This window comes from Rhineura floridana, chromosome 6, assembly GCF_030035675.1.
Source record: "Rhineura floridana isolate rRhiFlo1 chromosome 6, rRhiFlo1.hap2, whole genome shotgun sequence".
Classification (NCBI taxonomy): domain Eukaryota; kingdom Metazoa; phylum Chordata; class Lepidosauria; order Squamata; family Rhineuridae; genus Rhineura; species Rhineura floridana.
This window is the reverse complement of record NC_084485.1, coordinates 114,712,142-114,726,516: the sequence shown is the minus strand read 5'-3', so window position 1 is coordinate 114,726,516 and position 14,375 is coordinate 114,712,142. Positions and strand designations below refer to the sequence as shown.

At 39.1% G+C, this 14,375-nt stretch overlaps 1 protein-coding gene across 4 annotated transcripts in view; it reads right to left on the bottom strand.

The window, feature by feature from the left end:
• SPATA1 (spermatogenesis associated 1) overlaps positions 1-14,375 on the bottom strand; it is a 42,163-nt gene that overhangs the window by 11,498 nt on the left and 16,290 nt on the right. For all 4 annotated transcript variants that reach the window (XM_061633495.1, XM_061633499.1, XM_061633498.1 and 1 more), the window contains 6 exons: positions 10,078-10,131; positions 9,652-9,991; positions 7,299-7,571; positions 5,379-5,523; positions 4,798-4,858; positions 1,399-1,522 (listed from right to left, as the gene is read on the bottom strand). In XM_061633495.1, the coding sequence (XP_061489479.1) occupies positions 1,399-1,522; positions 4,798-4,858; positions 5,379-5,523; positions 7,299-7,571; positions 9,652-9,991; positions 10,078-10,131 (997 nt within the window). The remainder of the gene's footprint in view (positions 1-1,398; positions 1,523-4,797; positions 4,859-5,378; positions 5,524-7,298; positions 7,572-9,651; positions 9,992-10,077; positions 10,132-14,375) is intronic.

Sequence of the window (14,375 nt, the reverse complement as noted above, 5' to 3'; positions counted from 1 at the left end):
TAGTGAAAATGATTCAGGATCCCAGCATTTACCCTTGGCTTTTAATGGAATGTGATGAAAAATATCACTGTCAATTATCACTGGCTCATAAAACTTCACTGCTCAAGGGACCTAGTAATCCTTTCGCAGCAGCTGACTTTGGATCTGGAAACTTTGGATAATGAGACTGGCACCACCAATCTCTCCTATGATCCCATTTGTGTTCCATCCATTTTTTGTGGACCAAGACACACATTTAGCATTTAAAAAATGGAAAACAGTTGGACCATTCAGGATGCAAGATCTGTATGAAAGTTAATCCCCTTTAACAGGAGAACAATTAATAGCTAATGGCTTCAAGTGCATCAAGTAATACATTTTATTTCCACAAACTCTATTCTTACCTAAGCCATACACACCTTAACTCTGTTTGAACAATTAATCCAAAACACATCTTCATACACAAAAAAATATCCATACTATATAAAATTCTTAGAGATACTTATACTGCTAACCTTGATTAACTGAAACTCATACAGGGATCCGATTTCGCAACTGACACTAATCAGGGTGATTGGTGCAACATGTCGGCTAAGAAGCCATTCATGTCAGTCTCGGCAAAAATCATGAAAATACTTTGAAAACTTTACACGGATGGCATCTGACTGCAGAGAAACTTAACAAAATAAATCCACAGATTTCCCCACTTTGCTGGAGATGTTGTAATTCTATTGGTACTTTATTTCATATGTGGTGGACATGTGATTGGTGAGTCAATTTTATTTCAATGAAATAAATATTATAACACAACAAATGGTTGCTAGTTTTCAGTGAGTTTTATTTACTCTTTTCCATGAAAATCAAAAAGATCTTCAACACAAAGAACTAATAACTTTTCTTTTAATTGCTGCCAGACAGGTTATAGTGCAGCACTGGAAAACATTGGACAATATAAATATGTAAGTCTGAAGGCAAAGAATGTGGACTGTCACATTAACGGAAAGATTAATAGAACAAGTAAAATCTTTATATGACTATAGAAGTACAGACAATTTTTTGGAAATTTGGTATCCATTCCCAAACTTTGCATCTGACAATAAACAGAACTGGACTCCATTGCTGACACACGAACAACTTTGGGCTGGTGCTATCATCTAATATTGCTTATTTTTGTGTTCATCTTGTTGGGGGAGAAGGTTGGGGGAGGTGGGTTATTAGTTATCTGTTGATATCTGTTATTGGAAAACTCAATAAAACACTTGAAAAAATGAATGGTATGGATGTGAATGTCTCTTTCAGATCCAGCTTCAAGACGGTCAAGTCTTTTGCTCTCTTTCAGAGATAGACACCTTGATGATATCACCTACAGCTGGTGAGGAGAATTTAACACCATAAGATTTCTTAGAAGAATTCACTTACCCTCTGTTGGAAATATTCTGTTGGGAACTTCAGCCCTATTTACAGACAGAGCCAGTAGAGGTGGAGTAGGAGGGGAAAGATACTGACTTGGATGTGCAAAGTCATTTAGATTATTTTCATCAGTCTAGGATCAAATTTAAAAAGCATGTCAATGTTTGCTGCCTTTCCTACAATACATGATATAGGAGAGACTTGTAGCAAGGAAAGGCTATCTCAACTTTCCTTTTTATATGAAACAACAGTTTTCAGACCTTCTGCCTTCGAGGAACCCTTTCCACAGCAACCTGTGGAATTCCTATGCCTGTGCCACAGACCTCTGAACACTGCAGAGTATCTGGGGCATATTCCAGGGCACATATTTGTCTCATGTGGTCTGATAGACAAGCATGTTGAACTTCACTATTGCCCCAGAGTGCCTCCTAGAATACAAACAGAATAAATACAGTGCGAGGCAGAAAAACATTTTTGCGGGGGAATGCTAAGAATCAATATGTCAACCACCTAGTAAACATAAAAAATAATCCATAAAAAATAATAGGCAAAAAAACCTTGCGGTTTAAGAATGTACCCATAGCCTACAGATATTTCAGTTGGTCTTTCCTGTGTAGCTTGGAAGAATTTGGTAACACAGGAAGTGGAGTGGACTGTGAAAGACCAACCCAAATTGTGTTTGCATTTTGACAAATTTGTAGGGCAGTACAATATCTCAGAGAGGAGGTCAGGTCTCCTGCTCCCCTGGTGCATTCACTATAGCTGCCCAATTTCCTGCTTTTTAAAGTTTGATAAAAATATCTGTGGGCTATAGGTACGTTCTTAAACCGCAAGGTGTTTTTTTTGCTTATTAGTGAATTTCTGTACTTTTTAATCTGGGAGGTAAGAAATGGGATCCTGTGCAAGTTTGTTGAGAATGGATTGATCATTTGCATGCTTATTGAGTTCAGTGGGATTTACTCCCCTGCAATCATGCTTAGGATAGGTAAAACTGACCATGGGGGATGGGGAGGGGAGAAGGAGAGAAGGGTGGAAGGGCAGAGGGGAGAAGGAAGGAAGGGCAGAGGGGAGAAGGGGGATGGGAGCAGTTAGGAGTGGGAGGGGAGGAGGACAGGTTTGATCATTTGCATATTTATTTAGTTCAGTGGGATTTACTCCCATGCAGTCATGCTTATGATACGTAAAACTGACCGGAGGGAGGGAGGGCTGGAGTGGGCAAGGGAGAAGGAGGGGAGGAAGAAGGGAAAGGAGAGGGGAAGGAGGGAAAAGGCAGATATGATCATTTGCATGCTTATTAAGTTCAATGGGATTTACTCCTATGCAATCTGGTTAGGATAGATAAAACTGACCATGGGGGAGGGGGAAGGGGAAGGGGAAGGAGCGGATTGGAGGGGGGCAAAGGAAGGGGGAGAAGAGAGCAGGTTTGATCATTTGCATGCTTATTGAATTCAATGGTATTTACTCCCGTGTAATCATACTTAAGATAGGTAAAACTGACCATGGGGAGGAGGAAGGGGAGGGGGAGGAGGGGCAAGGGGAAGGAGGGGATTTGAAGGAGATGGGGACGGGGAGAGAGGGGCAAAGGAAGGGGGAAGGAAGGGGCAAGAGAGAGGGGCTAGGAGGGAGGAGAAGGGAGGGTGGGTTTGATCAGTTGCATACTTTTTGAGTTCAGTGGGATTTATTTCTGTGCAATCATGTTTGAAAATGGGAATGGACTGCCTTCAAGTCGCTCCCGACTTATGGTGACCCTATGAATAGGGTTTTCATGGTAAATGGTATTCAGAGGTGGTTTTCCCATTGCCTTCCTCTGAGGCTGAGAGGCAGTGACTGGCCCAAGGTCACCCAGTGAGCTTCATGGCTGTGTGGGGATTCAAACCCTGGTCTCCCAGGTCGCAGTCCAACACTGACCCGGGGGAGGGGCAGGGAGGGGAGGAGATTGGGTGGGTGGGCACTGGGCAGAAGGGAAGACCCTTTCTTTTCCAAAAGGAAAACATTGTGAACAGTATTATTGCTTTTCAGCATTTTCCCCACCTTTTTAGAGTTGCTAGGAGACATCCTGTTCCCCTCACAAACCTTCAGAGTGGCTGACTATTAAACCAGTCTGGCCACTGGAGTTCTGTCAGTGGAATAGGAGTCTCCTCTTAGCACCCTTCACAAATTACACGTCCCAGGATTCTTTGGGGGAAGCCATGACTGTCTCAAATGAAATCAAACTCTGGTGTGGGTGTGGTCCCCTGATTAGCCAAGCTAAACAGCTGTGAGTCTGGCTTTTAGAACACTGACAGTTGGTTCTTACTGCGCATACCCGGTCTTATCATTGACCGTAATGCTAGCTAAATTTCTTAAATTAATTAAAAATCAGCCAGGCACTTTTCTAGTTTTTAAACTGCAGATGATGAAGGTCAGAGTATGGGGCAAGGTCAGTAATGGGATTACAGGTACTCTGTGAACATGGCTGATTTTTAATGAATTTCAGCAGATTATGAGAACTCTAACAGAAGAAAGTCCAAAAGGTTTTTCTCTCTCTCATTTTAGACTTTGAGCTCTCTAGTCTCTCTGACTGTTTTGTGTATCACCATGAAAATTGAGAGGGTTGTTAAGCAAGCGTTTCTGAGTTCAGGACTATACATTTTATAAGGTTTTGTTTTGAAATGAGCTTATGGGAAGCATCAGAATGGGAAGGGGGGTATTTTCAATTTAACATTGTAGAATGTGAAAAATCCATGCTGGCTATAGTATACAGCCACTCTTGTGGCTGTATAAAAACCTTCCCATTTAGTTTTATAAATGAAAGCAGAAGTCATAGCAGCAGATACGTTATTTGCCAACAGTTACCATAAGATTCCACTAAGTAGAAATTCTGCTCAAAAGAATGAGCCCTCCTGTTGCTTTTGAAACTCACATGTTGAGCTTCTGACAGTTACCACCAAATCATTTCTTTTGAATTCATCCCATTGAATAAAGGTTTGCACAGCAGTGGGCTTTGTATGAGACTTCCACACTATTTCACAGGTTGCAATCCTGTATCCACTGAACTGGAAGTATGTCCCATTAAACTCAGCAGATCTTACTTCCAAGTAAACATGCAGAGGCTTGGGCTGTTCCTTACTTTTTTGGTGCTGAATATATATTATATGTTTGTGTGCGTGTATATACAAGCACACTATACACACATATACACTATCAATTGCTCAAATTATATGTGTTACTTTAAACATATGGCATAAACATTGGTTTTATGATCAATTTAGTATTTGGCCAAGAGTGGGTAAATATATCGTTATTAGTCTGATACAACAATTAAATGTTATTGTAACCAACAATAAGAATAAATTTTGCTCAGATTACTGGAACTATCATAACTAATTTTAACTAACTCAGTTGTTCACTAGATGTTGGGAAACATACCTGGCTATCTTGCACACTACCAGTGTCAGCAATAGACTTGGCAATTCCAGGATGCTGTTGGCTAAAGATGGAATCAAAGTACAGTGCAATTACATTAGAAACAAAAAATAATTCTAGGATGCTGTTGGCTAAAGATGAAACCAAAGTGCAGTGTAATATTTACATTACCATTACCTTAATTCAATTTGTTTAAAAAGGCTGGTGGGCCTAGCAAATAGGGTGCTGGGGTGGCAGGTTAGCTTGTCTTAGTTACCACTCTGAAAAATGTGGTGCTGAAATTAGGGTGGGGCAGCTTGCTGGTGACAAATTGGACCAGGAACAAGCATTCCAAGGAAGCAATAACCTCACACACAGGAAATGAGGTTAGGAGAACAAATTCAAGTGTTTAATTATATTTGTCTGAAAAATAATTAAAGTGTTTGCTTTTTCCATTATTCAGCTTGTTAGGAACCTAAATGCAATTTTAATAAATGGCAGTTAATTCTGAGTGTCAGCATAACAACTTATTTATTTAAAACATTTTGAAGCCCATCCTTTATCAGAAAGATATATAAAGTAAAGAAACTTCTATATTCCATCACCTCCTCTTACTGTGTAAATAGTCCATATCTCTCTCCTCCAAGGATTCTGGAATTCCTGAATCCCCTGTGGTATGTCTTCCCATTCCAATGCTTGCCACATTACCTTCATTTTCTGTATTTGCATCCAACTTGATAGAGGCTTCTTCTGTATCAGAGATCAAAATATTATATTTTTATTTCTACATGCATACACACACATTTTCTATTTCTACACACACACTTTTATTTCTGCCATCCACCAACCAAAAGCAATGTTTTAGTGATGGAAAAGTCTGCTTTCCTGGCAGAATTACTAATGAAAGAAATACATTGGGGGAAGTGCAGGTGCTCAAAAATATCTATGTACATTCTGCTTCCAAGCTTAGGTGGACAAAAGTTAAGGCACTTTGTCACTGTCCAAATCAATTCAATTGATTCTCCAGACCAGGAACTTGCTGTAGACTTGTACACTCCTTCTATCCTCTTCTATCCCAATTTCCTCTTCTGTTTCCAGGTTGGTCTAACAATAGTTTGCCAAAGTGTGGTTTGCAAATCCTCTTCAAACCATGGTTTTAAATCATAGTTTAGAAGTAGCCATAGTTTGCCCAATTTGGATGCACCACAAACTATGGCTAGAGCAATCTAGAAATGGGAAAGGAAATTGGTATGTAGAAGGAGTGAGGGGATGGGAATATGTGAACCTGTGGCATGTTCTCAATTTTCCAAACAATTGTTTTGAAGCTTGCATGAACTGAGCCCTTCTGTGGCTTGTATGAAATGACACTTGCTGAGATGTCCTGAAAATAAGGGGTAGTAACTTGCTCCCACAATATAGAAAAGGCAGAAGTTCCCTCAAGGAAATGCCACCCTTACCCTCAAAACTCCAGTTCCAACTTAAGTTTTCTGTTAACAAACATGTAGATTCTGAGCATATCCATTTGAAGTAAAAATAGAAATTATCAATGTTGACAGAAGAGCTCGAACTCTGAGTCAAGAATGGCAGTTGGGTCCCAGTCAGGATCCAGTGCCAAAGGGTATGAGATGAAAAAGCTCTAAGAGCAACTGGGAAAAGCACCTTAATAAAAGGAGTCCAGCCCTGTAACATATGTGATTGTAAAGAGTAGAAAACTGGGGGCAGACAGGACATAAGTCAGCAATCAGCTGATGGATGGAATTCCTTAACCCCCTTTTAAACTGCTGTAGTCTACAGTGTCTATCCTCTTCAAGCCCCTACCTTTCTCACCCTCATCAAGGCTAGGATTAGTGTCACTCCAGGCTTCTAATTGTCTAATGAAAGCACACTGATCATACCACCTAAAGAACACCGATGCTTACTGCAAGAAAGGCTATCCTCATATGGCTTCTGGACCAGCTTCACAGATCACAGAGTTTTGTTAAAGAATGTATTGCAAGTTAAGTAAAAAGGTTTCATGAAAATCAAAGGGTTGGATCTGGATTGGCTGTTCCATGAATGAAAAGGCTCCCTCTGTTTATAGAAGGCACTGAGATCCAGTGGAAGCTTCCCTGTAGAGGAAGTGGCAGGGGACGCAATCTTTTCCTATTCTTCCTTCCCCCTGGAGTTCCCCCATGCTGCCTCTCATGCTGCTGAAGGTGGTCCCCCAACCCTCCAGAGCAGCTTTTTAGAAAGCACAGGGGGCTCCAGGAGGAATTGGCAAATACTGCCTCCCTGCCCCTTTCCTTCAGTGCAGGTAGAACTCTGTTGGATGCAGCTCTGGATCCAGCCCAATATGTTCAACATATTTCCCTGCAGTTAAAAATAAATAAATCAAAATTAGGTTTTTTTATTATTTATCATTAATTCTGAGGAATGCTATTTTTTCTGATAAGTGTAAATAGTAGAAGACAAAGGTATATTTGTTTACAGTGCTAATTTCAATACAAATAAACATTAAACGAAATGCTTAGAGGAGCAAGATATACCTTTTGTCTTCTGTGGGATGCGATTTACTTGAATTGGTTTGTTTTCCTCTTGCTTGCAATCCTGATTTACATGTGAAGATGCAACAGACTCGTCGCATTTCTTGCTCTTTCTGGGAGTATGATGCCTTTCTTGAGCTTGACTTAAAGGCTTTCTCTTAGGCATTTTTACTGATGTGGATTTTTTTACAGAGTTCTGTCTTGCAGAAATGAAATCTTGCAATATATAGGGAGATGTAATGGATTCTCTTTGGTCTGTGTTACAACTAATTCCTCCTGGGATGGGGGAAGTACACAATTATGTATTAAGCTATATAAAGTTATGTGAATTGTATAATATACTTAGGTGAATTGTATAACTGGTCCCAGGCTATGGTCTGAAGGTACATAAGGCCAGCAGCACGGTCAGGTCTGGTCAGTGCCTGGATGGGAGACCACCTGGGAACCATATGTAAGCCGCCTTGGGTTTCTATCATGAAAAGAAAGGCGGGGTATAAATGTAATAAAAATAAAAATAATAATTCATAGATTTATCATATCTTGTGAATAATCATATTTAACTATAACATGAGTTTCATTGTATTAATTTTAGTAAATTGAACTTTTTTGTATTTTGAACTTTTTTGTAAGCTGCTTTGAATTAATTTTATTTTAAAAAGTGTTGGGTACAAATTTTTAAAGAAATAAATACATAAATAAATTAAAAGCAGGTTTTAATGACAAGTGATATTGTTGGCACCTTTGTTAAATACAAAACAAACCTCATATATGCCACATCCTAGCTAGGAACAAGATACAAATAAATAATAGATGACTCTACAACACTTATGAAAAATGGGGGGCGGGAGATAGCCAACAGAATATGCAATTAATAAGACCAAAGTGGCATTGGCCTTTTAATGAATAAACCCTACATTCACTTATTTATGTGACACTATACAGTCCTTCAGTACTAAGCTTCACGGCCCATCTAGATCTTAATAACAGCAAGACTACCTTCAATTATCTCTGCTGTGAAGGTAGCATTGTATCCTTCTAAGATTTAAGAGTTTGGCCAGGAGTGGAGAAAAGGCTACCAATGGCTACTATCTATGATGACTGTGTACTGCCTCCAGTACCGGATGTGGTATTCCCCTGAATATCACTTCCTTGGAAACACAAGTGAGGAGAGTGCTGTTGTGCTCATGTCCTGCTGAGCTCCAGGAGGAATTGGCAAATATGAAATTCAATAACCTACAATGGTTGGTCACTGTGAGAAGAGAATGCTTGACTAGATGGGCCTTTAGTTTGATCCATCAGTGCTCTTCTAATGCACTGCTGGAGAGCCCCTTAAAAGTCCGTGGCAACTGCCAGGAATTTCTTTTGTTAGGGAAGCTACAGGTGAATTACCCAAGAAGGCTAGAAAATGGTTGGAGAAGATGACATTCTTATTCACACACACAGCCAATGGGAGAGGACAAGTTAGCTGCAAGTGGAAAAGAATACAAGCCTTTTTTTGGAAACAGACCATAATGGAGATACAGGAAGAGAGTGAGCTCTGGAAGCATATGGGGTGGGAGTGGGCTGCCTCTATGGAGATTATTTAAAACAATGGTTTTCACCATCTGTTGGAACGCTAAGTTTACTTTAGTTTTGGTTATTGAATTTATGAATCACTTCTCACATTTACATCTCCTCAACCTGTATATTTGAAAATACTCAGGGTTCTTCTAGACAGAGACCTTATATTGCAAACAGGTCATTCAGATCTAATTTGCCACCCTGGGCTCCTGCTGAGAGGATGGGTGGAATATAAATCAAATAATAAATGAATAAAAATAAATAAATAAATTCCCCTCTCCCCACAACATGGATACTGAATGGAGTCAGTCCAGACCCAGACACATGATTAAATGAAAAAAAGAACAGGAATATGAATAAATGTCTCAGTGAAGTAAAACCTGATAGGATCCACACGATAGCAAAACTGTTAAAACCCAAAGACACAAAAACTGGATTAGAAGATGAGAATCCTACTACTAGAGCTTTATCAATATGGGCAATGGGAAAAAAGGTCAGCTTAAAGAAATGTGTAGTGGATTCTCTTTCTCAAATAAAGCATGGAAGGGAGGTAAGGGAAGAGATAATTTACCCACTTCTGAAATAACAGGCTCCAAGCCTTGATTATGGAAGAAGAAATTAAGGCTGTGCTATCCTCTTCTTATTACAAATTCCTCATGGTTTCAAACAAGGTATAACCTGACTGATTTTCTTTAATGTTGTGAAGCACAATTCTTGGAAGGGAAATAATTGAAACCATTAAAAAAATCAGGGCAAAATAAATATTTTCGCTGTCACAATTTGACATATAACTTACCTTCCCTTCTTTGTGAATTATATTTTTCTTGAATCCTTTCATTCTTTTCTTGCTTAGAGCTCCGTGTTACAGGCAAACATGGAACACTTCCCATTTTCGTTTTATTCCATCCTATTAAATTACTTTTATCCTGAGTCTGACCGAGTTGATTTTTTGAGGAGCTCTCCAAAATTTTGGGGTTTTGACCAACTTCATGATCTGGATCAGACAAACTAGGTGGTCTAAGATATGATGTATATGCATGTATATATTCTGTATTCTTGTATCTCTCTGGAGTTGATGATGAAGATGAATAAATACTTTCTACTCCAGGTAACAAATACAGTTCTGGATGAAATGCCTGAAACATATAGCATGTTAATCTGAAAGAAATGCTTATTTTTAAACGTAACTTAGCTTATAAAATTGATGTAGCAATATACATACATATGGAGGAGCAAATGATTTGAGCTTCAGTTCTGTCTCCTGCTTTGCTTTCACCTTGGAAGATAATGACATAAGGTAACATTATCAAAATGGGGTAGTGCCATACTATTCAATTTATGTTATCTTACTTTCTTGATAGTCAGAATATAATAAATGTTTTTAAATGCTGTATTCAAACTTTTGTGAGGAATGGAAAACAAAATATATTTCTAGAGAATTCTGCTAGATGGTTATGACCATTTTATTTACAAAGGCATATAAATTCTCTTTCACTTTGGCAGTTTTTATTTCATTGTTTTATTGCATCTGACTTTTAGGTGGTTTCTAATTAATTTTTAGAGGGCTGGATACAGAGTTGCCCTTTTGCAAATGGAAGGACTCCCTCCATTTTTGGAAGGGACTGTGATCCAGCACAAACTCCTGACGGAGGAAGGAAAAGGGGAGGTGGTTTTCACCTGCCCCCCCCTTTCCCCTGCAGTCTCTTATATTGTTCTGGAATGTCTCCAAGCCTTCCAGAGCAAATTTTCAGGGGATAGAGGGGGAAGAAGCAATTGGTGAAAACCACCTTCTCCAGTTTTTTTAACAGGAGTGTCCCACTGAATTGAGTTTTATTCATGAGAACTGTCCAACCCAATATATTTTAAATGTGATTGTTTATTGAACAGTTGTATGTGACTTGATTTGTTTTTAAGTGGTCCAATGAATGTTATCATTAAATAAAATAAACTGTATTTCTGTTTTCAGAGAGTTTATCAAATTGAACTCATTATATTGGCTAAATCTTAGATCTGTTTACTTTAGCAGAGAATAAATCTAAAGCTGAAGTCATTTTTAAAGCAAAATGAGTAAGATCCTCAATTGTAAGGGACTTTTCTCATATGTTGTCACCTGTTGGTAAATTACCACAGTGAAAGGAACCCCAGTCATTGCCTCAAATATTGTAAGGAATTCTAAGAAAATGAAACAATTTAGTAAGTAAAAGCATTTAACCTACTAGACTAAGGATTCACTGTGCAGAACAAAACACAAGGACTACTGATGAATACTGCCTCTCTCACACATAAACAACCTGTGGGTTGAACCCAGCAGAGTTTTCATACGGCATTTGAACCATTCTGGGTCCCCACCCCCTTAAGATTGCTCTCTTAATCAACTGATAAATCAGTTAATTAAATCTCATCCGATTCATCACCTAAGATTTATGTGACAGCCTTAGCAGTAAGATAGAAAATGCTGCTATAAATTTGGTTGCCTTTACTATTGTGAATTAAGATTTAACAAAAGGGTTGAACGTTCCATAATATCGCCAATCTTCAGAAAGTCATAACAGTCTGAGGGAGGGACAAAGACTTCTAGAAGAAGGTTTTGGGAGTTTTGAAACTGGACACAAAGAGGAAGAAAGAGAGTTTGGAGTTTATAGATGAAACAGATAAAACAGAAGCATCTTTGGGGTGCAATTTTTCTTTGGGGATCTAATGGAGGATTAGTGGTTTTGCTAACTCCTTTACAAGCCTGTTTTTATTACCTTCCGCTCTTATATTTTAAATAAAGAACTGTTATGAAGACATAATAAGTCTCCAGTATTCTTTCCTATTCAACGGAAAGTCCCATGCTCTCTCTGGACATCTCACATGGAAGTTGGGAACGCACAACAATATAAAAGATCCTTATTTAAAACCACACACAACTGCTACCTGTAAAAGTTAAACTGTACATTTCTGCCATATTTTGTTATAATTAGGAGTTGTGAGTTTTAAAAAAATAAATAAAGGAAAACCTCCCCCAAAATGCTTAATTTGAATGGCACTTAAACATCTGCAAAATAAAGCTGCTGATAAAAAAAAACCCAACATGTTTATACAGAGTTCAAGTACCTCTTTTATAAGAAAGGGAATAAGGCACTGTTGTACAACACCAGAACTGGAAAATTCAGCAAATGTTTGTTCACACATATATAGTACCTTGAAAAGTAATCATATCTGTAACCAATGCTGTCATATTGCTGAATTACAAATGGTGCATTGTAATTTCATTCTGTATGATATTTTATTTTGAAACACTGAAACTCAAAATCATTATTGTAAGGTGACATTGGTTTCATGTTGGGAAATGTTTCTAAGAAGCATAAAAAACTAAAACATGTTGAATTATTCAACCCCCCCCCCACATTAATATTTGGCAGAACCACCTTTTGCTGCAATAACAGCTTTAAGTATTTTGGGGTAGGTATGTACCAGCTTTGCACACAGAGGGATTTGGGCCCATTCTCCTTGGCAGATTCACTCCAGATCATTTAGGTTGGTTGGATGTTGCTTGTGGATGCAATTTTCAAAGAGTGCCACAGATTCTCAGTAGGTTTGAGATCAGGTCTTTGACAGGGCCACTGTAGAACATTCACCTTTTTGTTCATGAGCCATTCCAGTGTTGCTTTGGCTTTGTGCGTGGGATCATTGTCCTGCTGAAAAGTGAATTTCCACCCAAGCTTCAGTTTTTTAGTGGACTGAAGCAGGTTCTCTTGCAGTATTTCCCTGTATTTTGCTCCATCCATTCTTCCTTCAAGTTTAACAAGATGCCCGGTCCCCGCTGATGAGAAGCATCCCCACAGCATGATGCTGCCAACACCATACTTCACTGTAGGGATGGTGTGTCTTGAGGCATGGGCAGTGTTAGGTTTGCGCCACACATATGGCTTTGAGTTTTGGCCAAAAAGCTCTATCTTGGTCTCATCTGACCACAAAACCTTTTCCCACGTGGCAGCTGGGGCACTCTCATGTTTTCTGGCAAACTCCAGACGTGCTTTCAGATGGTACTTTTTGAGCAATGACTTCTTTCTTACTACCCTCCCATACAGGCTAGTGCTATGCAGAGCTCTTCATATGGTTGACTGGTGCACCATTACTCCACTCCCAGCCACTGAACTCTGTAGCTCCTTCCAAGTGATTGTTGGCCTCTCTGTGGCTTCTCTCACAAGTCTCCTTCTTGTTCGACTGCTGAGTTTTGAGGGACAGCCTTTTCTTGGCAGTCCTGGGTGGTGTGATGCAGCTTCCACTTCCTGATTATTGATCCAACTGTGCTCACTGGGATGTCCAAACACATGCACATTATTTTGTATCCTTTTCCTAATCTATACATTTCTATTACATTATCTCTCACTTGTGTAGAATGCTCTTGGTCTTCACTTTTCTTCAGATCCACAGACTGACCAATGATTCTTCAACAGTGGGGTTTTTATCCTGACAATGTGACAGCAACTTTAATGGTTCACAGGTGGAGGCCAATGGTAAGGTAATTGTGTCCTCGATAGGGCAATTTCTTTCATCTGTATAAACTGGGAGCCTCCACAGCACAGAGGTTGAATACTTATGCAAGCAACATGTTTCAGCTTTTTATGTTTCTTAGAAACATTTCCCAACATAAAACCAGTATCACCTTACAATAAATGATTTTGAGTTTCAGTGTTTCAAAGTAAAATAACATACAGAATGAAATTACAATGCACCGTTTGTAATTCAGTAATGTGAGAGCATTGGTCAGGGGGCTGATTACTTTTGCAAGGCGCTGTATATAATTACATGTAATTGCTCTGATCGCTCAAACCCTATAAAACAACATCAACCTTTTGTATAAAATAAATCAAAAGGATGATTATACCATTTGTACAAGGGCTTTTTGAAATGTACAAAAAGGGGGGGACGATATTTATCGTGGCTTGGTACAGACGTAGCATGGGCTTTCCACAAACTATAGTTTGCAGACTGGGAGCAGGGTTTGGGAACATGCACTCCATCCGCCTCTCTTCTTCCCTCCTCTTGCAATAATCCTCCCTTACATGATCTTGTTGGTGTTAATCATGGCTTAAGTATTACATCTATACTGACACTAATCACGGTTAATACAAAACAGTTGTGATATTAATCTTGATTTGAAACCATGGGTTGAAGCAGGTTTGAAACCTTGGATGGAACCTAATTAGCATTAGCCATAGTAAACATCACAGTAAATGTAACACTAAAATACTATTAAAGCACCACCAAGGGAAAGAGAATTTGCACTGAAGAGGAGAGGAGGAAGAGATGGAAATGCCTTTCCCAAGGCTGGCTCCCAATTTGCAAACCATGTTTTTACAGGAAAATGGTGGGTTGTATCCTGAGGAAGTGAGTCACGCTTTAATCCCACTGAAATCAATGGGACTATTTAGTCACGATATGTCCAAATGATTTCAGTGAGACTAAAGCATAACCCACATCCTCTGGATAAAACACAGTGACTGCATCAAGTTGGTTGGCTGGTAATGCCAA